Below are 23,599 nucleotides of genomic sequence, written 5' to 3'. Positions count from 1 at the left end.
ACATTTTATAGCAGGGGTGTCACTTCAAAATCACTTTTTTACACATTTCCAGGCCTCGGATCCCAGACTATATGTGGTGTGTTGCCATACGGGACAAAGGAATGATCAAGGTTTCACACACAGGGGTCTTATCTTTATTCCCTAGAACTATTTATCAGGCCCCATTCCTCATAATGGGGACGAAGACACACCTTAATCCGACAAACCGCCTAAACACAGAACTTATTACAGGTGAGATTCTCTAGCACGACAGACAAAGCATGATACCTATTCAGATCTACCTAAATCTATATATGCCTACCCCAAAATTCATAACAATATTTTTTTTTTTTTTTTTTTTGTATACAAGATCGAGGCTCGTGAAAGAGCGAACATTAATCACACAGAAAGACAAACCGACACATAAAACATATAACATAGGGAGCGGTAGACAAGATGGGGAGAGAGGGGGAAGGACACAAACACAACATTTGAGAGCAGGGACCGAGAGACATGGAGACATCGAGAGATCTGAGAGAGGGCGAGGGCTTTGGGGGGGGGGGGCGTGGGAAGGGGGCAGTGGGAGAGGTATAAAACATATGGACACTGCCAGGACTTCCAGGAAAGAAGTTGGAATTTCAAACAAAGTGGATCTGGGGTGAATTAGCGGGGGTAGAAAAGATCAAGGTTTTGGATGGGGGAAGAAAGGAGATGGTGGTGAACAGCTGTTTTAAAGACCTGGAGGGAGGAGTGGGATTGAAGGGAGTGAGGGAGTTTGTTCCAGAGGCGGGAGAAAAGAGGAATGAAAGAGTGAAGGTGAGCGGAGAGCCGAGATTTCGGCAGTTTAACCATCAGAGGGTTGCTGGCAGATCTTGTGCGACCTGTAGGAATATTTGGGGGACAGAGCACAGAGAGAGCTGGGGGTGCAAGGCCGGAGAGGAGTCGGTAGAAGACAGAAAGACCACCTACCTGCCTGCGGTGAGTGAGTGAAAGGCCCTCAGAGATAGCTTCATCGCGGGAGATTCCAATAATTCTGAAAGCTTTGGTTTCAACAGCGTGAAGCCGAGCTAGGTGTGAGGCAGGAGCACCGGCCCATAGGGGAGAACAGTATTCCATTGAGCTGCGGATGAAAGCCTTGTATGTGGTGAGGAGCTCAGGTGTGCCGAGGAAGGACTTCGCACGACGGAGGATGCCCAGTCGGCGACTGGCTTTGGAGGCCAGCTTGGAAATGTGGTTTTCCCAAGAAAGATCATGGCAGATAGTGAGACCCAAAATCTTGAGCGACAGAACTTCTTGGAGAGGATTGTTGAGAAAGTAGATGGGAGGGTTGTCCAGTCGATCTTTTCGGAGAGACATAGTAAGAGTGTGAGATTTGTCAGGATTGAAAGACATGTTCCACTTGTTTGACCAGTCTGTGATTTTGTCCAGGTCTTCAGAGAGTGAGGAGGCAGCAGACTGCCGATCTGAGGGAAGAGGAATGGAGCGGCAGAGAGTGGAGTCATCAGCAAAGAGATAGAGAGGATTTTCGAGAGAGTCAGAGAGATCATTGATGAAGACCAGAAAAAGCACGGGGCCCAGAACACTGCCTTGGGGAACTCCAGCCTGAACAGGAAGAGGAGATGAGAGAAACCCATTCAGGGCCACACGTTGACGACGACTAGAGAGGAAGTCCGCCAGCCATGCGTGGAGATTTCCATGGATACCAAAGGAGGAGAGTTTGGTGAGCAGAGCGGGGTGCCAGACCGTGTCGAAGGCACGTGATATGTCGAGGGAGACAGCTCTAATTTCCTGTTTGGCATTGAGGACCTCCATCCATTGTTGAGACAGCAGAAGCAGCATGTCCAGAGTAGAGTGACCTGGTCTGAAACCAAATTGATGATCAGAGATCAAGCCATTGGAGAAGAGGAAAGATTTCATATCAGAAGCAATGATGGATTCCATGACTTTGCTGATAATTGGGAGAAGGCTGATTGGTCTGTAGTTGCTAGGATCTGTTTTTGCACCTTTTTTGTGCAAAGCGGTGATGTTGGCTGATTTCCAAGCAGATGGCAGTTGACCTTGAGCAAAAGAGAGGGTGAAGAGAACAGAGAGAGGGTGAGATAGAGCAGCAGAGCAGGATTTTAGGACCCGTGGGCTGATGCCGTCGGGTCCAGTTGCAGAATCAGAGTCGAGGGTTGACAGAAACTTTTCCACCTTGTCAGGAGGAAAGGACACGGAGTCCAGGAGCAGCAGGGTACGACTGGGTATGGTGGGTACAGAGAGGGATGGGTTTGGGACACAAGATTTAGAGGCAAACACAGAGTTGAGGCATTCAGCTTTTTCACGTGCGGAGTCAGCTGTGTAGCCGTTTGAGGTAAGGGAGGGGATGGAGGGGGAACAAACACCAGAAACGGATTTGACCAGACGCCACCAGGATTTGGAAGAGGGAGACAGATAAGAGAGTTCGGTCTTGAGAACGGAGAGATATTGTTTCCTGGCTCTCCTGAGGGTGGACACACACTTGTTTCGGGCTTTGTGAAAGGAAATGAGATTTCCTTCCGTTGGATTTGCTTTCCAGGAGACGAAGGCAAGTTGTTTCTGGGCAACAGCCTCACCACAAGATTCCGTGTACCATGGACGGGAGGAAGGGTATGACAACTGAAGACGAGATGGGATAAATCTGTGCATGAGAGAGAGCAATTTACTTTGGAAGAATTCCCAGGATGAGTTGATGTCAGAGGTGGTAGAGATGGGAGACCAGTCCAGATGATTGATGGCTGCTTGAAGACCGTGCCAGTTGGCCTGAGTGAAATGCCAGACTCGTCTACGCTGAGCAGGCTCCCTGAGGATGGTCAGAGAGATGTCCACTTTAACAAGGACATGATCAGATGATCCGATCGGAGCAGAAGAAGAGCAGCAGACATTTTCAGGGAAGTTAGTCATAACCAAGTCCAGAAGAGAAGATGTTCCGTTGACTGAGATCCGGGTCGGGAAATTGACAGATTGTGTCAGTCCCAGTGAGTCGCAGAAGTCCTTTGCTGAGGAGCCATGGCTGGTGAGAGAGGTACCCACACCCAGCCAACTGGCATGATGACAGTTGAAATCACCACATATGAGGAAGAGAGAGTTGGGATGAGTAGATAGAAGTTGGTCCATATCATCAGACAGCGAGATGTAGATGTAGATGTAGATGGAGTCATCACTGTTTGGTGGACGGTACAACACACATATGAACAAGAGGTGGGAGCGAAGGGGAAGCCGTAGCCAGAGGTATTCCTGGGGGTGAGGTGGAGAGAGTGCAGTGCAGGGCGAGTGAGGAAGAGAGTTTTTGATAAAGATAGCAACCCCGCCTCCAGGACGAGGCTCAGGTCTATCATACCGGAGGAGGGAGTAGCCCGGGAGAGATACTATGGAATCAGAGACATCATAAAGGAGGAAAGTTTCTGTTAAGCAGATCACGTCTGGTTTGACAGAAGCAACCTGTATGGAGAGATCAGTTAAGTTTGAACGAAGGCCCCGGATGTTTGAGGTCCATACCGTTAATGAAGAGGAAGGGGGAGCATCAGATACAGAACAGGGGGGAGGAGGGGTAGGGTAAGATGTGGAAGAGGTGGAAGAGGTAGGGAGAGCTGTTGAAGGTGTGTCAGAGATTTCAGAATAGCTCGGAGAAAGGGAACGATGGGGCGGACAAAAGGTTTGATGGTGATTGGGTGAGCCACAATGAGGTGTTATTTTAGGAGGGGGAAGAGCGAGGCAGAAGGTTGGGGGAGATGGAGGTGAGAGTTTGAAGGGGGAAGAAGCGGGGAGGATGCTTTGAGGAGGGGGAGTGAGAGGGGGGAAATTGAGAAGCAATGAGGGTGGGGAGATTTGAAGGGGAGGGGTGAGGGGGGAGTTTGGGAGGGAAGGGACAAGGGGAGGGATTTGAAAGGGATGGGATATGGGGGAGATTTGGAGGGGAGGGGTGAGGCAGGAGTCTAGGAGGGGAGGGGTGAGGGGGCGTCTTGGCGGGGAGGGGTGAGGGGGTAGTTTAGGAGGGAGGGGGCAAGGGGGGAGATTTGAAAGGGATGGGTGATGGGGAAGATTTGGAGGGGAGGGGTGATGGGGAAGATTTGGAGGGGAGGGGTTATGGGGAAGATTTGGAGGGGAGGGGTGAGATTGGATTTTTGAAAGTGTACGATTTATGGGAAACGAACATTTATTGCAAAATGAGTTTCTTGTGATCTTCGAGTTAAAAATACGTTTAAGGACGCTGGATGGAGGATGGAGTGCAGGAGAGTTTAGGGAATGTAGAAAAAAGGCACTATAGGAGATGGATATTTTTTTTGGGATGAATTGATTTGGTGAGCAAGTCGAAAGTAGTCTTTTAAAGAAGAAGAAGAAAAAGGTGTTATAAAATATGACGGAATACATAACTTGAGGGGAAAGTGTAAACATTGAAGGTTAATGAGTGAAAACTATCTGGGGAAATGGGGGAGAAACACGTGGTCGAAGAACGAAACAACGAATAAGAATGAATAAACGAATGAGAACAGAGAAGGAAATGTTTTTTTTTTTTTTTTTTTTTTTTTTGTTGTTGAGTTGAGATTTACACAAGGAAGTAGGCTATGGGTGAAAAGACTGGGAATACAGAGAACGAAAGTTATTGGATCACAAACGACGGACCACTGAGAGAAAAACAAAGCCTCAAGGTTGTACAGTGCACACTGTACAAGGCCTTGCTCGCGACACGGCAAACAGACGATCAATTTATGAAAGATAAACACCGAGAAACAACCAAAGTTGCACACAATAACTTCACACACCGAAAGATAAATACAGTTTCGACAAAATACAATTGTGAACAGACTTAACTTCGAAAAACGTGGAGACCGTGTGGAGCTTCGAAAATCCCTGCCGCCGTCTCTATTAATGTTTTTGGGTGTCTTTTTACGCTCGATTTGCTCCACCCCCCAAAAAACCGAATTTATTACCCATGTGACCCGCTGCATCATCGATAATTTTTTGCTGCTGGTAATTTTTATAATGATTTTGACTATCACAGGATTCTTGATAAGAAAAATCTTTGTCAAATTCACTTTCTGACGAGTCTGAAGCGAGTTGTGCGGCCATTATCCGTTGCATGCTGAGACAATCTTGCCTTTGATTGTCATGACGCTCTGATCATTGCTATTTTTAGGGGCGGTACCGGACGGTTTGCTTTTTAGCTCACCTGGAACGTAGTTCCATAAACACTTGCAACTTCTTCTTCGAAACTGCTGATGGGATTGTGATCAAACTTGGCACAAATTATATTTGGTATGTTGCAATTCAAGGTTGTTCACGGCATAAAATCTCTGGTCCAAGGGGGTCTATCGGGTGTCAAAGTGGATCCAGGTTTGACACCTCCCACTCTCCCAACTCACCCAACACCAAACAAAACAAAATAGGATTTGGCTTTTTCCTCTGAAATTGCACACACTATTTCAATGAAATTTGACCACAACATTCCATTAATCACCCGTGCCGTAGCAAAGTTTGTTCACAACATTTAAAAAAACTGGGGTCTAAGGAAGTCCATGGGGGATTTGAGCCCCCCAAAGTAGGTATTTGCATTCTGCTCCGAAACGACACACACAACATTTTGATGAAACTTGACCACAACGTTTTTGTTTTTTGTTTTTTTTTGTTTTTTTTTGTATACAAGATCGAGGCTCGTGAAAGAGCGAACAATAATCACACAGAAAGACAAACAGACACATAAAACAAATAACATCGGGAGCGGTAGACAAGATGGGGAGAGAGGGGGAAGGACACAAACACAACATTTGAGAGCAGGGACCGAGAGACATGGAGACATGGAGAGATCTGTGGGAGGGAGAGGGCTTTGGGGGCGAGGCATGTGAAGGGGGGGGGGGGGGGGGGTGGGAGAGGTATAAACATATGGACACTGCCAGGACTTCCAGGAAAGAAGTTGGAATTTCAAACAAGGTGGATCTGGGGTGAATTAGTGGGGGTAGAAAAGATCAAGGTTTTGGATGGGGGAAGATAAGAGATGGTGGTGAACAGCTGTTTTAAAGACCTGGAGGGAGGAGTGGGATTGAAGGGAGTGTGGGAGTTTGTTCCAGAGGCGGGAGAAAAGAGGAATGAAAGAGTGAAGGTGAGCAGAGAGCCGAGATTTCGGCAGTTTAACCATCAGAGGGTTGCTGGCAGATCTTGTGCGACCTGTAGGAATATTTGGGGGACAGAGCACAGAGAGAGCTGGGGGAGCAAGGCCGGAGAGGAGTCGGTAGAAGACAGAAAGACCACCTACCTACCTGCCTGCGGTGAGTGAGTGAAAGGCCCTCAGAGATAGCTTCATCGTGGGAGATTCCAATGATTTTGAAAGCTTTGGATTCAACAGCGTGAAGCCGAGCCAGGTGTGAGGCAGGAGCACCAGCCCATAGGGGAGAACAGTATTCCATTGAGCTGCGGATGAAAGCCTTGTATGTGGTGAGGAGCTCAGGTGTGCCGAGGAAGGACTTCGCATGACGGAGGATGCCCAGTCGGCGACTGGCTTTGGAGGCCAGCTTGGAAATGTGGTTTTCCCAAGAAAGATCATGGCAGATAGTGAGACCCAAAAGCTTGAGCGACAGCGACAAAACGTTCCATTCATTACCCGTGATGTACCAATGTTTGTTCATGGCATTAGAAAAATCGGGGTCTATGGGAGTCTACAGAGGGGAAAGGTGCAGGTGCAGGGGATGGAGTTGCCCCCCAAAATAGCTATATATTTTTTATTTTTTAAAGTCTTATGATTATGTTAGTATGATTGTACATGCTGTCCTGTCTTCTATTAACCATTGAAATTGGTTTAAAATACCTTCAGTCAGTGTAGTATACTGCTTTGTTCTACCAGGTGACCACCCAGGGATATTGCCCCTATTTATTTTAACTGTAACACATCAAAAAATTATTAGAATAAAAAAACCACATTCAGTTCTTTGTTTATTGCTTTAAAATTAAGATGACATCAATTTTTTATTTTTGTTTCAGTGTCTGTGGACCTTTAATCATTGAAAGGGTACAGACTATATCCACCCTGTTCTGGATAAATAACACCGAACTCTTTGCTCTGTTTGTTAACTCCTCCTTTTGTAATATTTATCCTCGCATGCAATACACAGTTTTTTGTCAGCCTGTTTATTTTATCTTTTTGTATACATAGTCAAGACTCATGGAAGAGCTAGAACACCGAACGGATCAGAACGCAACATAACAAAAGAAACAGCAGAAAGAGAAGGGGGAAATGCCAACAGTAGGGCCGACGGAGAAAATAGACTGAGACGGACAAACAAGGGATGCGGGTAACTGTGGGGGGTAGGGGTAGAATGCAAGCGGTGGACATGATGAATACAGAAGCAAATTTTATGGGGGAGAGGGGTAGGTGTGGTTTAATGGGTGTACAAAAGATCATGGTTTTGAATGGGGGATGATCTGAGATGATGGCGAACAGCTGTCTTGAAGACCTGGAGGAAAGAAAGATTGAAGAGGATGTGCGGTTGTGGAAGTTGGTTCCACAAGCAGGAAAAAAGAAGGAACAAATGAGTGGAGGTGAGAAGTAATTCTGGATTTTGGGAGTTTTACTAGAAATAGGTGGCTGGTGGACTGCGTGTAGAGAACAAGAGGGTGCAAGACCAGAAAGGAGTTGGAAGAAAAAAGCGAGCAACCACCGACTTGTCGGCGATGGTCAAGTGATAGGCCCATAGACTCAGCTTCATCGTGAGTGACTCCAATGATTTTGAGAGCCTTGGTTTTCATGGCTTCAAGTTGAGCAAGGTGTTGCATCTTTTTATGTAATGCAGTGACGTTGGCTGACTTCCAAGAAGATGGAAGCTGACCTCGGGAAAATGATTGGGGTAAAGGCTAGTGGGAGAGGATATGCAAGAGCAGCAGAGCAGGAGGTTGCTTTTGATTGGATTTGCCTTCAATAGGATTTGCCTTCGATCGGATTTGCCTTCGATCGGATTTGCCTTCGGTCGGATGTGACTTTGTGAAGAAGAATGCAAGTTGTTTCAAGGTAACTGCCTCACCACAGTATTCAGTGTACAATAGGGGGCAAGGAGGGAGGGGTGGGGGAGGATGGGTTTTTAGGTAGTAGGTTGTAGACAGCAACCACTCAGTGTAGAACTACCGTTTGGACTTAGGAGCGTTAAAGTAGTGCCCGGAACCATCTTGCACTCTCCGTGTCAGGATTGCTGGTCTTGCTTTCTGTCTCAAACTACAGCTACAGGGCTAGCTTCAATCTCTTTTTCTTGCAAAAAACATCATACACTTTTCATCATACACTTTTCTTACTCATTATCACTCCTCACCTTCACCTTCTCTCTTTTATTTCGCTTTCCTCACATTTGTCAATGCAGTTATTTTATTTAAGGCCTGGCCTCGATGAGGACTACATAGTACATGACTAGAGCCTTCAACCAGAACAAAAAAACTGAAGACAAGATAGGATGGATCTGTGCATAAGAGAGAGCAGGTTTCTGTGGAAGAATTCGTCGGCTGAGTTAATATCAGGTGCGTTAGATATAGGAGACCAGTCTGAAGTGTAATGGCTGCTTGCAGTCCCTGCCAGTTTTCCTGAGTGAACTACCAGACTTTCCAGCACTGAAGCTGTTCTGAGAATGGCTGGAGAGATGTTGACCTTCACAAGCACATTATCAGATGAACCAATTGGGGCAGAGGAAGAGCAAGATACATTGGTGGGGAAGTCAAGCCCAGAAGGGAGGATTTGCCCTTGACAGAAATCCAGGTTGGAAAGTTTACAGATTGAGTCAGTCCCATGGTATCACAGAAGTCCTTTGCTGAAGTTGCATGGATGGTGAGAGGGGTACCAACACCCAGCCAATTAGCATAGTGATGATTGAAATCACCATATGTGAGGAAGAGGGAGCTTTTTTTTGTAGGAATATAGGCTCTTGTAAGAGCTAACACATTGAACATGAAAACATGCACAGACACATAAAACAAGCAATGAAGGGAGCGGGAGACAAGAGGGGGAGAGGGGGGGAAGCACACAAGCACAACAACAGAAGAGAACAGGGACGTCGGTAGATCTGTGGAAGGGGGAGGGCTGGGGGAGGAGGGAGGGTTACACAGGAGGGAGGGTTATTCTCTACTGGTACAGTAGCACCAGTAGAGAATAAAGCAAATGAACACTTCTAGGAATTTCAGGAAAGAAGTTGGGGATTGAAAGAGGTGGATTTGTGGTGTTTTAACGGGGGTAGAAAAGATCAAGGTTTTGGATATGGGAAGATTAGAGATGGTGGTGAACAGCTGTTTTAAAGACCTGGAGGGAGGAGAGGGATTGAAGAGAGTATGGGAGTTTGTTCCAGAGGTGGGAAAAAAGAGGAATGAAAGAGTGAAGGTGAGCAGATAGTCTTGATTTTGGCAGTTTCACCAGAAGAGGGTTGCTGTCAGATCTTGTGCGTTCTGCAGGAATATTTGGGGGATACAGCACAAACAGAGCAGGGGGAGCAAGGCCGGAGAGGAGTCGGTAGAAGACAGAAAGACCACCAACCTACCTGCGGTGAGAGCGAGAAAGGCCCTCAGAATCAGCTTCATCGCGGGAGATTCCAATGATTCTGAATGCTTTGGTTTCAACCGCTTGAAGCCGAGCAAGGTGTGAGGCAGGAACACCAGCACAGAGGGGAGAGCAGTATTCCATCGAGCTGCGGATGAAAGCTTTGTATGTGGTGAGGAGCTGACGACTCTACTCTCTGTCGCTCCATTCCTCATCCCTCAGATCGGCAGTCTGCAGCCTCCTCACTCTCTGCAGACCTGGACAAAATCACAGACTGGGCAAACAAATGGAACATGTCTTTCAATCCTGATAAATCTCACACTCTTACGATGTCTCTCCGAAAAGACCGACTGGAAAACCCTCCCATCCACTTTCTGAATAATCCTCTCCAAGAAGTTCTGTCACTCAAGCTTTTGGGTCTCACTATTTGCCATGATCTTTCCTGGGAAAACCACATTTCAAATCTGGCCTCCAAAGCCAGTCGCCGACTGGGCATCCTCCTCCGTCGTGCGAAGTCCTTCCTTGGCACACCTGAGCTCCTCACCACATACAAGGCTTTCATCCGCAGCTCTATGGAATACTGCTCTCCCCTCTGGTCTGGTGCTCCTGCCTCACACCTAGCTCGTCTTCACGCTGTTGAAACCAAAGCGTTCAGAATCATTGGAATCTCCCGCGATGAAGCTAACTCCAAGGGCCTTTCACTCACTCACCGCAGTTAGGTTGGTGGTCTTTCCGTCTTCTACCGACTCCTCTCTGGCCTTGCCCCCCCCAGCTCTCTCTGGGCTCTGTCCCCCAAATATTCCTACAGGTCGCACAAGATCTGCCTGCAACCCTCTTATGGTTAAACTGCCAAAATCAAGACTTTCTGCTCACCTTCACTCCTTCATTCCTCTTTTCTCCCACCTCTGGAACAAACTCCCTCACTCTCTTCAATCCCACTCCACCCTCCAGGTCTTTAAAACAGCTGTTCACCACCATCTCTTATCCTCCCCCATCCAAAACCGTGATCTTTTCTACCCCCGCTAATTTCGGTCCCCTTGTGTTTTATACCTCCCCCCCCCCCCCCCCCCATTCCCACGCCTCCTGCCCCCAAGCCCTCTCCCTCCCACACTTCTCCCTGCTCTCAAATGTTGTGGTTGTGTGCTTCCCCTTCTCTCCCCATCTTGTCTTCCGCTCCCTCTTTTTGTGTGTTTTGTTTGTCTGGTTGATTTGTTTGTGAAATAAATGTTAGCTCTTTCACGAGCCTCGATTCAGTATACAAAAAAAAAAAAAAAAAAAAAAAAGGAGCTCAGAAGTGCCCAGAAAAGACCGCACAATGGAGGATGCCCAGTTGGCGACTGGCTTTGGAGGCCAGCTTGGAAATGTGGTTTTCCCAGGAAAGGGAACTGCAGAGATGTCAAACTAGCTGGAGCTGGAATGAGTAGTTAAAAGTGTTTGGCCCTGTTGTATGAAAGAGAGATGGAGATGGAGGAGTCACTGTTTGTTTGGAAGATGTAGATGGAGTCGTCATTTTGGGTGGAAGGGGTTGCAGGGGTTTGGTGGAAGGGAGTATGTTATTGCTGCTGCTTTTCCTTCCATGTGACAGTACAGTAGAACTGATAGAAGTGAAAACAGTAGCACCAGTAGCGGTGAAAGTGCAGTAGCACCGGTAGATGTGAAAGTACAGTTTCACCAGTATATGTGAAAGTAAAGTAGCACGGCTAGATGTGAAAGTACAGTAGCACTGGTGGAGGCTAATTTAAAGGAGGTGAAAGTACAGTAGCACTGATTAATAGATGAATTTAGAGGAGTTCAGATGGACCAGGAGTTATGAAAAGGAAACTTTACCATTGGAGATGTGACCATAAACACAATATTTTTTTCTTTCCCACCAGCCCCAGGAAAATTTTATTTATTTATTTAAGGTTGTGCCATGCTCTCAACCTTCACAACTTTCTCCTCACTTCTCATTTGACATCTCTACTTCAGCATGTGTAATATTGAATTGCAAATTATTAACTTGCTGACCTGTTTTTGGTGCCACAATCACCTACTTACTTACTTTGGAGTGTTTACGGGTCATCAGCATCGTGTATACAAATCGGGATGTTGCAGATGGGAGGTTCAACAAATGCTGTGTCCGTTCGTCCGTTTAACTGCTGACACATTTGATAGATTGGAGCCTGGAATCTTGTGAAGGATCATCATCCATGTCTTTTCTTGGCATTTCTGTTCCTTTAGATCTGACGGTGGAGCCTTCCTCATCTGCCTCCTCAGAACACAGAAGTCCTAGGAAGGAAATGTTACCACCAGGGACTTCAATTAAGGACCAGGGAATGCCTCTCACTTCAGGCACTCCTCATTTGCCCAATCCCCCCGAAAGGCATGAGGGCAGAAAAGGTCAGCAAGTTTGGAACTTAGTCATATGCACCTGATTGGGTTACCCATTTAGGGATGCCTTTGATTGCCTGTAGCAGCTACAGTGCCTTCAGAAATTATTCACACCCCTTGACTTTTTTCACATTTTGTTTTGTTACAACCTGAATTTAAAATGAAATTGTGATTTTTTGTGACTGCTCTACACATAAATACCCTATAATGTCAGAGAAATTTCTTTTTTTTTGAATTTTTTTTTACAAAATAATGAAAAGCTGAAATATCTTGTGTCAACAAGTATTCATCCCCTTTGTTACGACACCAAATTGAGCTCAGGTGCATCCAAATTTCTTTGATCATCCTTGAGATGTCTGCACAACTTTATTTGGAGTCCATCTGTAGCTAATTCAATAATTGATTGGACATGATTTAGAAAGAAACACATTTTTCTAGATAAGGTCCCACAGTTGACATGAAGTCCAATGAAGCTATAGCGAAGCTCTACCATGAACTGTCCATAGAACTGAGAGATAGAATTGTGAGGAGGCATAGATCTGGGGAAGGGTATAAAACAATTTCTAGAGTGTTGTAAGTTTCCAAAAGCACAGTGAGCTCCAACGTTAGGAAATGGAAAAAGAATAATATGGAACTACTCAGACTCTTCCTAGAGCTGGCTGTCCGACCAAACTGAGCAACCGGGCAAGAAGGACCTTGGTCAGGGAGGTGACCAAGAACCCAATGACCATTGTGACAGAACCACAGACTTCCTTAGCTGAGATGACAGAACCTGCCGGAAGGACAACAGTCTCTGCAGCACTTCACAAATGTAGGCTTTAATGGGAGAGTGGCCAGACGGAAGCCACTCCTAAGAAAAAGGCACATGACAGCATGCCTGGAATTTGCAAACAGGCATGTGAAAGACACTGATAGTATGAGGCAAAATATTGTTTTTATGATGAGACGAAGAGACGAAAATTGAACTCTGTCCTGAATGCAAAGCCCGACGTCTGGTGGAAACTGAGCACAGCTCATCACCATCTAACACCATCCCGCCCGTGAAGCATCGTGGTGGCAGCATCATGCTATGGGGATGCTTTTCAGCAACAGGGACTGGGAGACTTGTAAGGAGAGAGGAACAATGAACACAAAAGATCTTAGACTGTGGTGAAGATTTATGTTCCAACAGGACAATGACCCCAAGCATACAGCCAAAGTCTTACTGGAATGGTTTCAGAACAGCAACATGAAAGTCTTTGAGTGGTCCAGGCAAAGCTCAGACTGGAATCCAATTGGGAATCTGTGGAAAGACTTGAATATTGCTGTTCACCAATGCTTCTCATCCAACTTGACAGAGCTTTAGCAAATCTACAAGGAAGAATGGGAGACACTCCCCAAATCCAGATGTGCAAAGCTGATACAGATGTACCCAAGAAGACTCGAAGCTGTAATCGCTGCCAAAGGCGCTTCTACGAAGTATTGATTCAGGGGGTTGAATACTTGTGTGAATTCGATATTTCTGTATTTAATTTTTAATTATTTTGTAAACAATTCTCACAAAATGTTCTACTTTGAAACTATGGGGTATTATATTATGTGATCAGTGACACAAAATCTCAATAAAACCCTTTTTTAAATTCAGGCTGTAACACAACAAAATATGAAAAAAATTAAGCAGTGTGAATACCTTCTGAAGGTACTGTATGTAAAATCAATATCGTACTACGAAGCCACCAACACGGAAAATACTTGAGTAATGTCTCATTGTGTTTTTCTCAACCTGGTTTGCTCTTTATTTAATTTCCCCTCCCTTGAGTGATGATCCCTCAACAATTCAAATTAGTGCATCTATTTTAGGCCAAACAACAGCATTATAAATGCAAGAACATTATTAAACAAGAAAAAGACCAATCAGAGATTGCAAACCCTTACCAGGATATATTTTCAGTGGTTTTTAAGGTTTTTTGTTGTTGTTGTTGTTGTTGTTGTATACAAGATCGAGGCTCGTGAAAGAGCTAACATTAATCACACAAAAAGTCAAACCGACACAAACCGACAAATAAAACACAAAATAAGGGGAGTGGTTGACAAGATGGGGAGAGAGGGGGAAGGGACACAAACACAACATATGAGAGCAGGGACATCGAGAGAACTGTGGGAGGGAGAGGGCTTTGGGGGTCTGTGGGAGAGGTGTAAAACATATGGAGTATGGACACTGCAAGGGACTTCCAGGAAAGAAGTTGGAATTTCGAAAAAATGTATCTGGGGTGAATTCGGGGTGGGGGGGGGGGGGGGGGTCGGGGGGGGTCGGGGGGGGGCAGAAAAGATCAAGGTTTTGGATGGGGGAAGATAAGAGATGGTGGTTAACAGCTGTTTTAAAGACCTGGAGGGAGGAGTGGGATTGAAGGGAGTGAGGCGGGAGAAAAGGGGAATGAAAGAGTGAAGGTGAGCAGAGAGCCTAGATTTTGGCAGTTTAACCATAAGAGGATTGCTGACAGATCTTGTGCGACCTGTAGGAATATTTGGGGGACAGAGCACAGAGAGAGCTGGGGGAGCAAGGCCGGAGAGGAGTCGGTCGAAGACAGAAAGACCACCAACCTGCCTGCGGTGAGTGAGTGAAAGGCCCTCGGAGTTAGCTTCTTCGCAGGAGATTCCAATGATTCTGAAAGCTTTGGCTTCAGCAGCGTGAAGCCGAGCTAGGTGTGAGGCAGGAGCACCGACCCAGAGGGGGGGGGAACAGTATTCCATTGAGCTGCAGATGAAAGCCTTGTATGTGGTGAGGAGCTCAGGTGTGCCAAGGAAGGACTTTGCACGACGGAGGATGCCCAGTCGGCGACTGGCTTTGGAGGCCAGCTTGGAAATGTGGTTTTCCCAAGAAAGATCATGGCAGATAGTGAGACCCAAAAGCTTGAGCGACAGAACTTCTTGGAGAGGATTGTGAGAAAGTAGAAAGGAGGGTTTTCCAGTCAGTCTTTTCGGAGAGACATAGTAAGAGTGTGAGATTTGTCAGGATTGAAAGACATGTTCCACTTGTTTGACCAGTCTGTGATTTTGTCCAGGTCTGCAGAGAGTGAGGACGCTGCAGGCTGCCGATCTGAGGGATGAGGAATGGAGCGGCAGAGAGTGGAGTCATCAGCAAAGAGATAGAGAGGATTTTCCAGAGAGTCGGAGAGATCGTTGATGAAGACCAGAAAAAGCACAGGGCCCAGAACACCACCTTGGGGAACTCCAGCCAGAACAGGAAGGGGCGATGAGAGAAATCCATTCAGGGCCACATGTTGACTGCGCCGAGAGAGGAAGTCCGCAAGCCAAGTGTGGAGATTTCCATGGATACCATTGGAGGAGAGTTTGGTGAGCAGAGCTGGGTGCCAGACCATATCGAAGGCACGTGATATGTCGAGGGAGACAGCTCTGATTTCCTGTTTGGCATTGAGGACCTCCATCCATTGTTGAGACAGCAGAAGCAACATCTCCAGAATAGAATGACCTGGTCTGAATCCAAATTGATGATCGGAGATCAAGCCATTGGAGAAGAGGAAGGATTTGATATCCGAAGCAATGATGGATTCCATGACTTTGCTGATAATTGGGAGCAGGCTGATTGGTCTGTAGTTGCAAGGATATGTTTTTGCACCTTTTTTGTGTAAAGCGGTAATGTTTGCTGATTTCCAAGATGCTGGCAGATGACCTTGAGCAAAAGAGAGGGTGAAAAGAACAGAGAGAGGATGAGATAGAGCGGCAGAGCAGGATTTTAGGACCCGTGGGCTGATGCCGTCTGGTCAGTTGCAGAATCAGAGTCGAGGTTTGACAAAAACTTCTCTACCTTGTCAGGAGAGAAGGACACAGAGTCCAGGAGCAGTTGGGTTCGACTGGGTAAGGTGGGAACAGAGAGAGATGGGTTTGGGACACAAGATTTTGAGGCAAACACAGAGTTGAGGCATTCGGCTTTTGTCACGTGCGGTGTCAACTGTGTTGCCATTTGAGGTGAGAGAGGGGATGGAGGGGATGGAGGGGGAACAAACCCCAGAAACGGATTTGACCAGATGCCACCAGGATTTGGAGGAAGGAGACAAGTTTGAGAGTTCATTCTTGAGTGTGGAGAGATAGTGCTTCCTGGCACTCCTGAGGGTAGACACACACTTGTTCTGAGCTTGGTGGAAGGAACTGAGATTGCCTTCAGTTGGATTTGCCTTCCAAGAGGCAAAGGCAAGTTGTTTCAGGGCAACTGCTTCACCACAAGATTCAGTGTGCCATGGACGGGAGGAAGGGTAAGACAACTGAAGACGAGACGGGATAAATCTGTGCATGAGAGAGAGCAGTTTGCTTTGGAAGAATTCCCAGGAAGAATTGATGTCAGAGGCAGTAGAGATGGGAGACCAGTCCAGATGATTGATGGCTGCTTGCAGCCCGTGCCAGTCGGCCTGAGTGAAATGCCAGACTCGTCGGCGCTGAGGAGGCTCTCTGAGAATGGCCAGAGAGATGTCCACTTTTACAAGCACATGAGCAGAAGAACCGATTGGAGCAGAAGAAGAGCAGCAGACATTTGCAGGGAAGTTTGTCATAACCAAGTCTAGAAGAGAAGATACTCCATTGACTGAGATCCGGGTCGGGAAATTGACAGATTGTGTCAGTCCCAATGAGTCACAGAAGTCCTTTGCTGAGGTGCCATGGCGCTACAAATGAAAAAAATGAGACATGGCTCATTGTAAATAACTCTCCATAAGGAATAACATGTTAATGATGATGCCATATGTTCCTCCATTATGACGTCGTAATTTGACAAGTACAAAACGTCATCCGATCAAGATGAAATTTCTTGAGCGTCATCTATGGAAAATTGGTGGTGGAAAAAATAATAATGGTAACGTCATCGGTCATGTGGTTCAGCCGCCATATTTGTTTTAACACAAAAGCCTGAAAAACCACTAAAAACATGTCCTGGCGAGGGTCTGGAATTTCTGATTGCTCTTTCTTTTTTGACCTTTGTAAAAGGTGTCAGATGCCAGCATCTTGGAATTCAGCAAACATTACCGCTTTCCACAAAAAAATGCGCAAAAACAGATCCTTGCAACTACAGACCAATCAGCCTGCTCCCAATTATCAGCAAAGTCATGGAATCCATCATTGCTTCGGATATCAAATCCTTCCTCTTCTCCAACGGCTTGATCTCTGATCATCAATTTGGATTCAGACCAGGCCATTCTACTCTGGACATGCTGCTTCTGCTGTCTCAACAATGGATGGAGGTCCTCAATGCCAACAGGAAATCAGAGCTGTCTCCCTTGACATATCACGTGCCTTCCATACGGTCTGGCACCCAGCTTTGCTCACCAAACTCTCCTCCTATGGTATCCATGGAAATCTCCACTCATGGCTTGCGGACTACCTCTCTGGTCGTAGGCAATGTGTGGCCCTGAATGGATTTCTCTCATCGCCCCTTCCTGTTCTGGCTGGAGTTCCCCCAAGGTAGTGTGCTGGGCCCTGTGCTATTTCTGGTCTTCATCAATGATCTCTCCGACTCTCTGGAAAATCCTCTCTATCTCTTTGCTGATGACTCCACTATCTGCCGCTCCATTCCTCATCCCTCAGATCGGCAGTCTGCAGCCTCCTCACTCTCTGCAGACCTGGACCAAATCAGACTGGTCAAAGAAGTGGAACATGTCTTTCAATCCTGACAAATCCCACACTCTTACTATGTCTCTCCGAAAAGACCGTCTGGAAAACCCTCCCATCTACTTTCTCAACAATCCTCTCCAAGAAGTTCTGTCGCTCAAGCTTTTGGGTCTCACTATCTGCCATGATCTTTCTTGGGATAACCACATTTCCAAGCTGGCCTCCAAAGCCAGTCGCCGACTGGGCATCCTCCGTCGTGCGGTCCTTCCTTGGCACACCTGAGCTCCTCACCACATGCAAGGCTTTCATCCGCAGCTCAATGGAATACTGTTCCCCCCTCTGGGCCGGTGCTCCTGCCTCACACCTAGCTCGGCTTCACGCTGTTGAAACCAAAGCTTTCAGAATCATTGGAATCTCCTGCGATGAAGCTAACTCCGAGGGCCTTTCACTCACTCTCACCGCAGGCAGGTTGGTGGCCTTTCTGTCTTCTTCCGACTCCTGTCCGGCCTTGCTCCCCCAGCTCTCTCTGTGCTCTGTCCCCCAAATATTCCGACAGGTCGCACAAGATCTGCCAGCAACCCTCTTATGGTTAAACTGCCAAAATCGAGGCTCTCTGCTCACCTTCACTCTTTCATTCCCCTTTTCTTCCGCCTCTGGAACAAACTCCCCCACTCCCTTCAATCCCACTCCTCCCTCCAGGTCTTTAAAACAGCTGTTCACCACCATCTCTTATCTTCCCCCATCCAAAACCTTGATCTTTTCTACCCCCTCTAATTCACCCCAGATAAAAAAAATTTGAAATTCCAACTTCTTTCCTGGAAGTTCTTGCAGTGTTGATATGTTTTATACCTCTCCCACCTCCTCCCAAGCCCTCCCCCTCCCACATTTCTCTCGATGTCCTTGCTCTCAAATGTTGTGTTTGTGTTCTTTCCCCTCTCTCCCCATCTTGTGTTCCGCTCCCCTTATTTTGTGTTTTATGTGTCGGTTGACTTTTTGTGTGATTAATGTTAGCTCTTTCACGAGCCTCAAACTTGTATTCAAAAAAAAGAAGAAAAAAAAGAAGAAACTAGTTGTCATGCCAACGTTGCACAAAAGCACCAAACCTGGAGGGTTGCTCCACAAATCAATGGAAAGGAGTAAGCATCTTTCATTTGCAGTGAACAAGATCGTTTTGGTGGAAAATTTGATTTGAATTTATATTTTCATTAGACTTTGGAAATTCATTACGGAACGATGAACGGGCATGTGGGCTTCCCGAAGGACGACCACCTTATCGTCGAAGAGGTGGTTTTCGGCCGGTTACGGGACCAAACTCCCCTGCTCCCGGTGAGTGTGGAAGATCTGGCCCAAATGTGTGGCTGCCTGTGGACTCCCCACTGCCTCCTCCCTCACTTGTGATGCCATATATATATATATATATATATATATATATACTAGCTTGGCTCGGCTCGCTACGCTCACCTCACCAACCGTCGTTGCTTACCAACGGGCTTATTTTAGCTGAGGCTAATGACTGTACCTGAGTTGCTGTGTTGTCATGATTTACACCAATCGTAATACAAACAATTAATTACTTTGCACAAATGTATTTGTTGTGTTTGTGATATTACATTTTTATAGGCAATTTAGGTTGAAGATTTAGCTTTAATGATTTTTTTTCAAGAAAGAACCCCTCAGCACACACATAGGGGAGGGGTAGGTGCAGACTGGAAGTTTGGGACGATTACACCTCACCACCACGTAATTCAAAACACCTCACCACCAAGTAATTTAAAACACCTCACAGCCATAAAACACAAAATAAAAACACCTCACCACCACAAAATTAAAAACACCTCACCACCACGAAATTGAAAACACCTCACAGCCATAAAATACGTAATAAAAACACCTCACAGCCACGATATTAAAAACACCTCACCATCAAGTAATTCAAAACACCTCACCACCACGTAATTCAAAACACCTCACCATCAAGTAATTCAAAACACCTCACCATCAAGTCATTCAAAACACCTCATCACCAACGAATTCAAAACACCTCATCACCAACTAATTCAAAACACCTCACCACCAACTAATTCAAAACACCTCACGGCCATAAAATACGTAATAAAAACACCTCACAGCCACGATATTAAAAACACCTCACCACCACGTCATTTAAAAACACCTCACCATCAAGTAATTCAAAACACCTCACCACCACGTAATTCAAAACACCTCACCATCAAGTAATTCAAAACACCTCACCACCACGTAATTCAAAACACCTCACCATCAAGTGATTCAAAACACCTCATCACCAACGAATTCAAAACACATCACCAACGAATTCAAAACACCTCATCACCAACTAATTCAAAACACCTCATCACCACATGATTCAAAACACCTCACCACCACGTAATTATAAATACCTCACCACCACGTAATTATAAATACCTCACCACCACGTAATTCAAAACACCTCACCACCACGTAATTCAAAACACCTCACCACCACGTGATTCAAAACCACCACAACGTTATTAAAAAAACACTTCACAACCACGGAAACAAAAGTTTGAGGGAGTCGTTAAGTGACAACACAGACACTGCCCAGATGTGTAGATATATAGATAAATGACTGTCCCCGAGTTGCCGTTTTGTCATGGTTTAAACCAATCATAATTCAAACAATTATTTTGCACAAATGTATGTGTAATATACATGATATTACCTTTTATAAACAATTGAAGTTGGGAAAAAAAATTTTCCCCGAAGAAATTCCAAAAAAAAAATACCCTTAGGACATACCGACGGGAGAGATATGTGTATACCAGAAGTTTGGTACGATTTCACAAAAGTTTGAGAAAGTAGTTCAGTGACGAGACAAAACACAGACACTGCACAGATATATCTATATATATATATTTACTGGGAGAGTAGCTAACATTCTAACTGGAATTAGTTATACTAGGGCATGCCCGTACTATATATATGCCCGTACTATATATATATCTAAAATTATATCCCCCCCCCCCCCCCCCTCTATTTACATGAAATGGTTTGGTCCATTCGCAACGCCAAAGCGAACGGCGAACGGCTTGCGAGTACGGTGACAATCCCCCCCCTCTATTTACATCAAATGGTTTGGTCCATTCGCAACGACCACAGAACCCCCCCCTCTATTTACATGAAATGGTTTGGTCCATTCGCAACGCCAAAGCGAACGGCGAACGGCTAAATCGCCATAGCTCGGTAAGTACTTGTCCGATTAATATGAAACCTTGAAAAGGCACATCCTCGGGTCCCCAGCAATATACCTGGCAAGTTTAAAGTATATCGGACCCGTGGTTGTCGAGAAACAGCGGTCACAGACAAACATACACACATACACACATACACACATACACACATACACACAGAGATTAATGGAATTATAGATAGATGAATGGGGGATTTCAGGCGAGGAGGTTGTATGTGGTGTGGTAACCCAAATACAGTACAGTGTTAGTTATTTTGAGTTATTATTCATAGTCTAGATCAACTATGTGGATGGTGGAGCTGAGAGTATGCTTTAAATTTGCAGATGACACCACTTTTGGAGGTAAGGTAGATACTTTGATGACCCCCACCCTGTCCTTTAAGTCGATACTTTAATTTTAATAGATTGGATAAAAGATTGGCAGATGCAATTTAACCTGAATAAATGCATTGTGCTGGGGATGGGAACGAATAATGGAAATAGAGATTCATATATGATGCAAGGGGCAATCTTGGAGCACGTCACACAGGAGAAGGATCTAGGGGTGGAAGAACATACGTGGGAGGTGATTAAGCGGACGGATAGTACCAGGCCGCTGTAGGTAAAGCAAACAGGGTTTTTGGGTTTATTCGTAGGGGTTTTGTTGTTCTCCTTTTCCCTTTATAAGGGGTGAGGTCTGATGGCACCGAGCTCCTGCCTTGCCTTGACCAAAAAAATTGAAAAAGGGGGATAAATTATAAGTCAAAGGAGCTAGGGTTAACGCTTTTTATCGGAATTTAGTGCTGTCTCATCTGGAATATTGTGTTCAGTTGTGGTCACCATATCTCAGGAAGGACATAGCTACCATAGGTTTGCCGTTGTTTTAACCTCATTGCCATGGTGGACCACACTTGCCCTTATTGATGTCATGTGGGTCTCACCCACACAACTCACTTCCTGTTAAAAATTTTAAAAATTTAAATGTTTTTTTTTTAAATCAGTTTTGTCGTGGCAAAAATGCAAATAAATATTCTGCAACACCTCATTTCTACATGGTTCAAATGTCTACAAAAGCACATTTTAAATGATCAAAATAAGTCCAAGTATATTAACTATTTAAATCAATCTGGTTTTACACTTGCATTAGTGGAGGGAGATCTGGCAATTCCCTTTGTCCGAAGCAGTTTTTTCTAACATGCCATTTGGGTCACAGCAGTGTGCTTATTTGGGTCGCCCCCCCAAAAAGGGTGTATTTAGAATTAAGAAAAATAAAATACAGTATACATAAACACCCTGGTGATGTCCCATTCGTGCTAAGTTTGATGAACAGGCCGATGGGTTCGGTGTGGTTCTTTCCTAGGAATGCCGCGGCGAGGCCGTGACGGTTTCCGGCCGCGTGGTCGTTCGGGTTCTCGGAAGTCTGCGGAGCCAATAAAGTTTGATGGAGACTTTGACTTTGAAAGTGCAAACGCACAGTTCAACAAGGAGGATCTCGAAAAGGAAATACAAAGCAAGATGAAGATAAAGGGTCAGATATGCACACATCATTAATCTTCATCACATCTTTTCCTTTTCATGCTCCAGTGCCTTGTATTTATATTTATGATCATTTGTCAGTGAAAACCTTGTACGTCACAATCTAGCGATCCTCGTCGGAGCGTCGGTTAAATGTGCTACCTTTTCGGGAACGTTTCAGATGATAGAGATATTCCTGTGGAGAATGGAGAAGAAGTGATTAAACCTGGGATTCATTCACAATCTGGTCCAGAGCTGGCGAGTCCCGTACCAGTACCCGCTTCCTATGACAGGACCAAGTCGTTCTTTGATACGATCTCCCGTGACGCCGATACAAGGTGAACCAACCGATTTGTGGAGGGGTATGTTTGGTGGTTGTTGGTCGTTAGGACGTGACATTACACTACCCCCATCCTTGTACACACACGACACAACTCCACTCCACCTTTTTGAGTACAAGGAATGAAATGTAGTGCAGAGTTGTGCACAATATTTACCTTGCGCAGTATTCGACCAGGACTGCACTCCACACTACTGCTTGCATACCTTGACCTACCTTGTACACTAGTCCTTTTGTAAGCACACGCGATGACATGTCCCGAAGAAAGACAAACACAAGAGAACAGATAACAACATTACGTTGCTTTATGCTGTGCAGTTAATTTTGGAGTCCAAGTTCCATTTTTCCCGAATACGCCGAGCCGATTGCAATTGAGAAACTTTTTTTAAACTCCATCTTGTGGAGACCCAGCTGTTAACTTCCCCATGCGAGCTTACAACGGTAGGTTAATGGTTACTTTTGCCTATCCACGAGTATCTGCCCTGTTGAAACGTTAACTGGTCCTGGGTTATTTGCCCCCCTTCCCTTCACAACCAAATGTTGCAGAGATCGACGCAATACCTGGGCAGAGGAGCGACGGCTGAACGTCGAGACCTTTGGTGTGTCACATAGTTGGGGACGTGGAGGGTATTGGGGTCGGGGATGGGGCCGCGGTGGTTGGCGGGGGGGTTGGCGAGGAGGCAGAGGCGACTACAGGGGACATTATGGTGCCATGTCACGAGGGGCTGGCCGTGGTGGGGACAGAAGTCGTGGTTTCAACGGAGGTGACAGGGGCGCACGTGGTGGAGGCCGTTTGTGGACGGATGTTGAGCAGAAGGTGAGTGTTAATAAAGTGTAACTTCAGTTTAATTTTCAGTGGTTTAAAACATTCGTATCATCTCAGGTATGCACAAATCAAACATACATGATGATTTGCAGGTGTATATATACACTGCCGTCAGAAAGTATTCACACCCCTTGACTTTTTCACATTTTGGTGTGACTGCTTGAATTAGAAATGAATTAAATTGAGATTTTTTTTTTTGTCACTGATCCACACATCATGTCATAATGT

The 23,599-nt window shown here is 45.7% G+C and overlaps 1 protein-coding gene across 2 annotated transcripts in view; it reads left to right on the top strand.

Annotated features, from left to right (window-relative positions):
* LOC137434201 (protein LSM14 homolog A) overlaps positions 1 to 23,599 on the top strand; it is a 41,315-nt gene that overhangs the window by 14,495 nt on the left and 3,221 nt on the right. For both annotated transcript variants that reach the window (XM_068126978.2, XM_068126977.2), the window contains exons 6-10: positions 11,717 to 11,875; positions 18,671 to 18,787; positions 22,051 to 22,218; positions 22,387 to 22,543; positions 23,092 to 23,362. In XM_068126978.2, the coding sequence (XP_067983079.1) occupies positions 11,717 to 11,875; positions 18,671 to 18,787; positions 22,051 to 22,218; positions 22,387 to 22,543; positions 23,092 to 23,362 (872 nt within the window). The remainder of the gene's footprint in view (positions 1 to 11,716; positions 11,876 to 18,670; positions 18,788 to 22,050; positions 22,219 to 22,386; positions 22,544 to 23,091; positions 23,363 to 23,599) is intronic.

The sequence above is a fragment of the Myxine glutinosa genome, chromosome 10 (genome assembly GCF_964187855.1).
Source record: "Myxine glutinosa chromosome 10, kmMyxGlut1.1, whole genome shotgun sequence".
NCBI lineage: Eukaryota > Metazoa > Chordata > Myxini > Myxiniformes > Myxinidae > Myxine > Myxine glutinosa.
The sequence above is the reverse complement of the archived record's forward strand: the minus strand, read 5'-3'. Positions and strand labels throughout refer to the sequence as shown.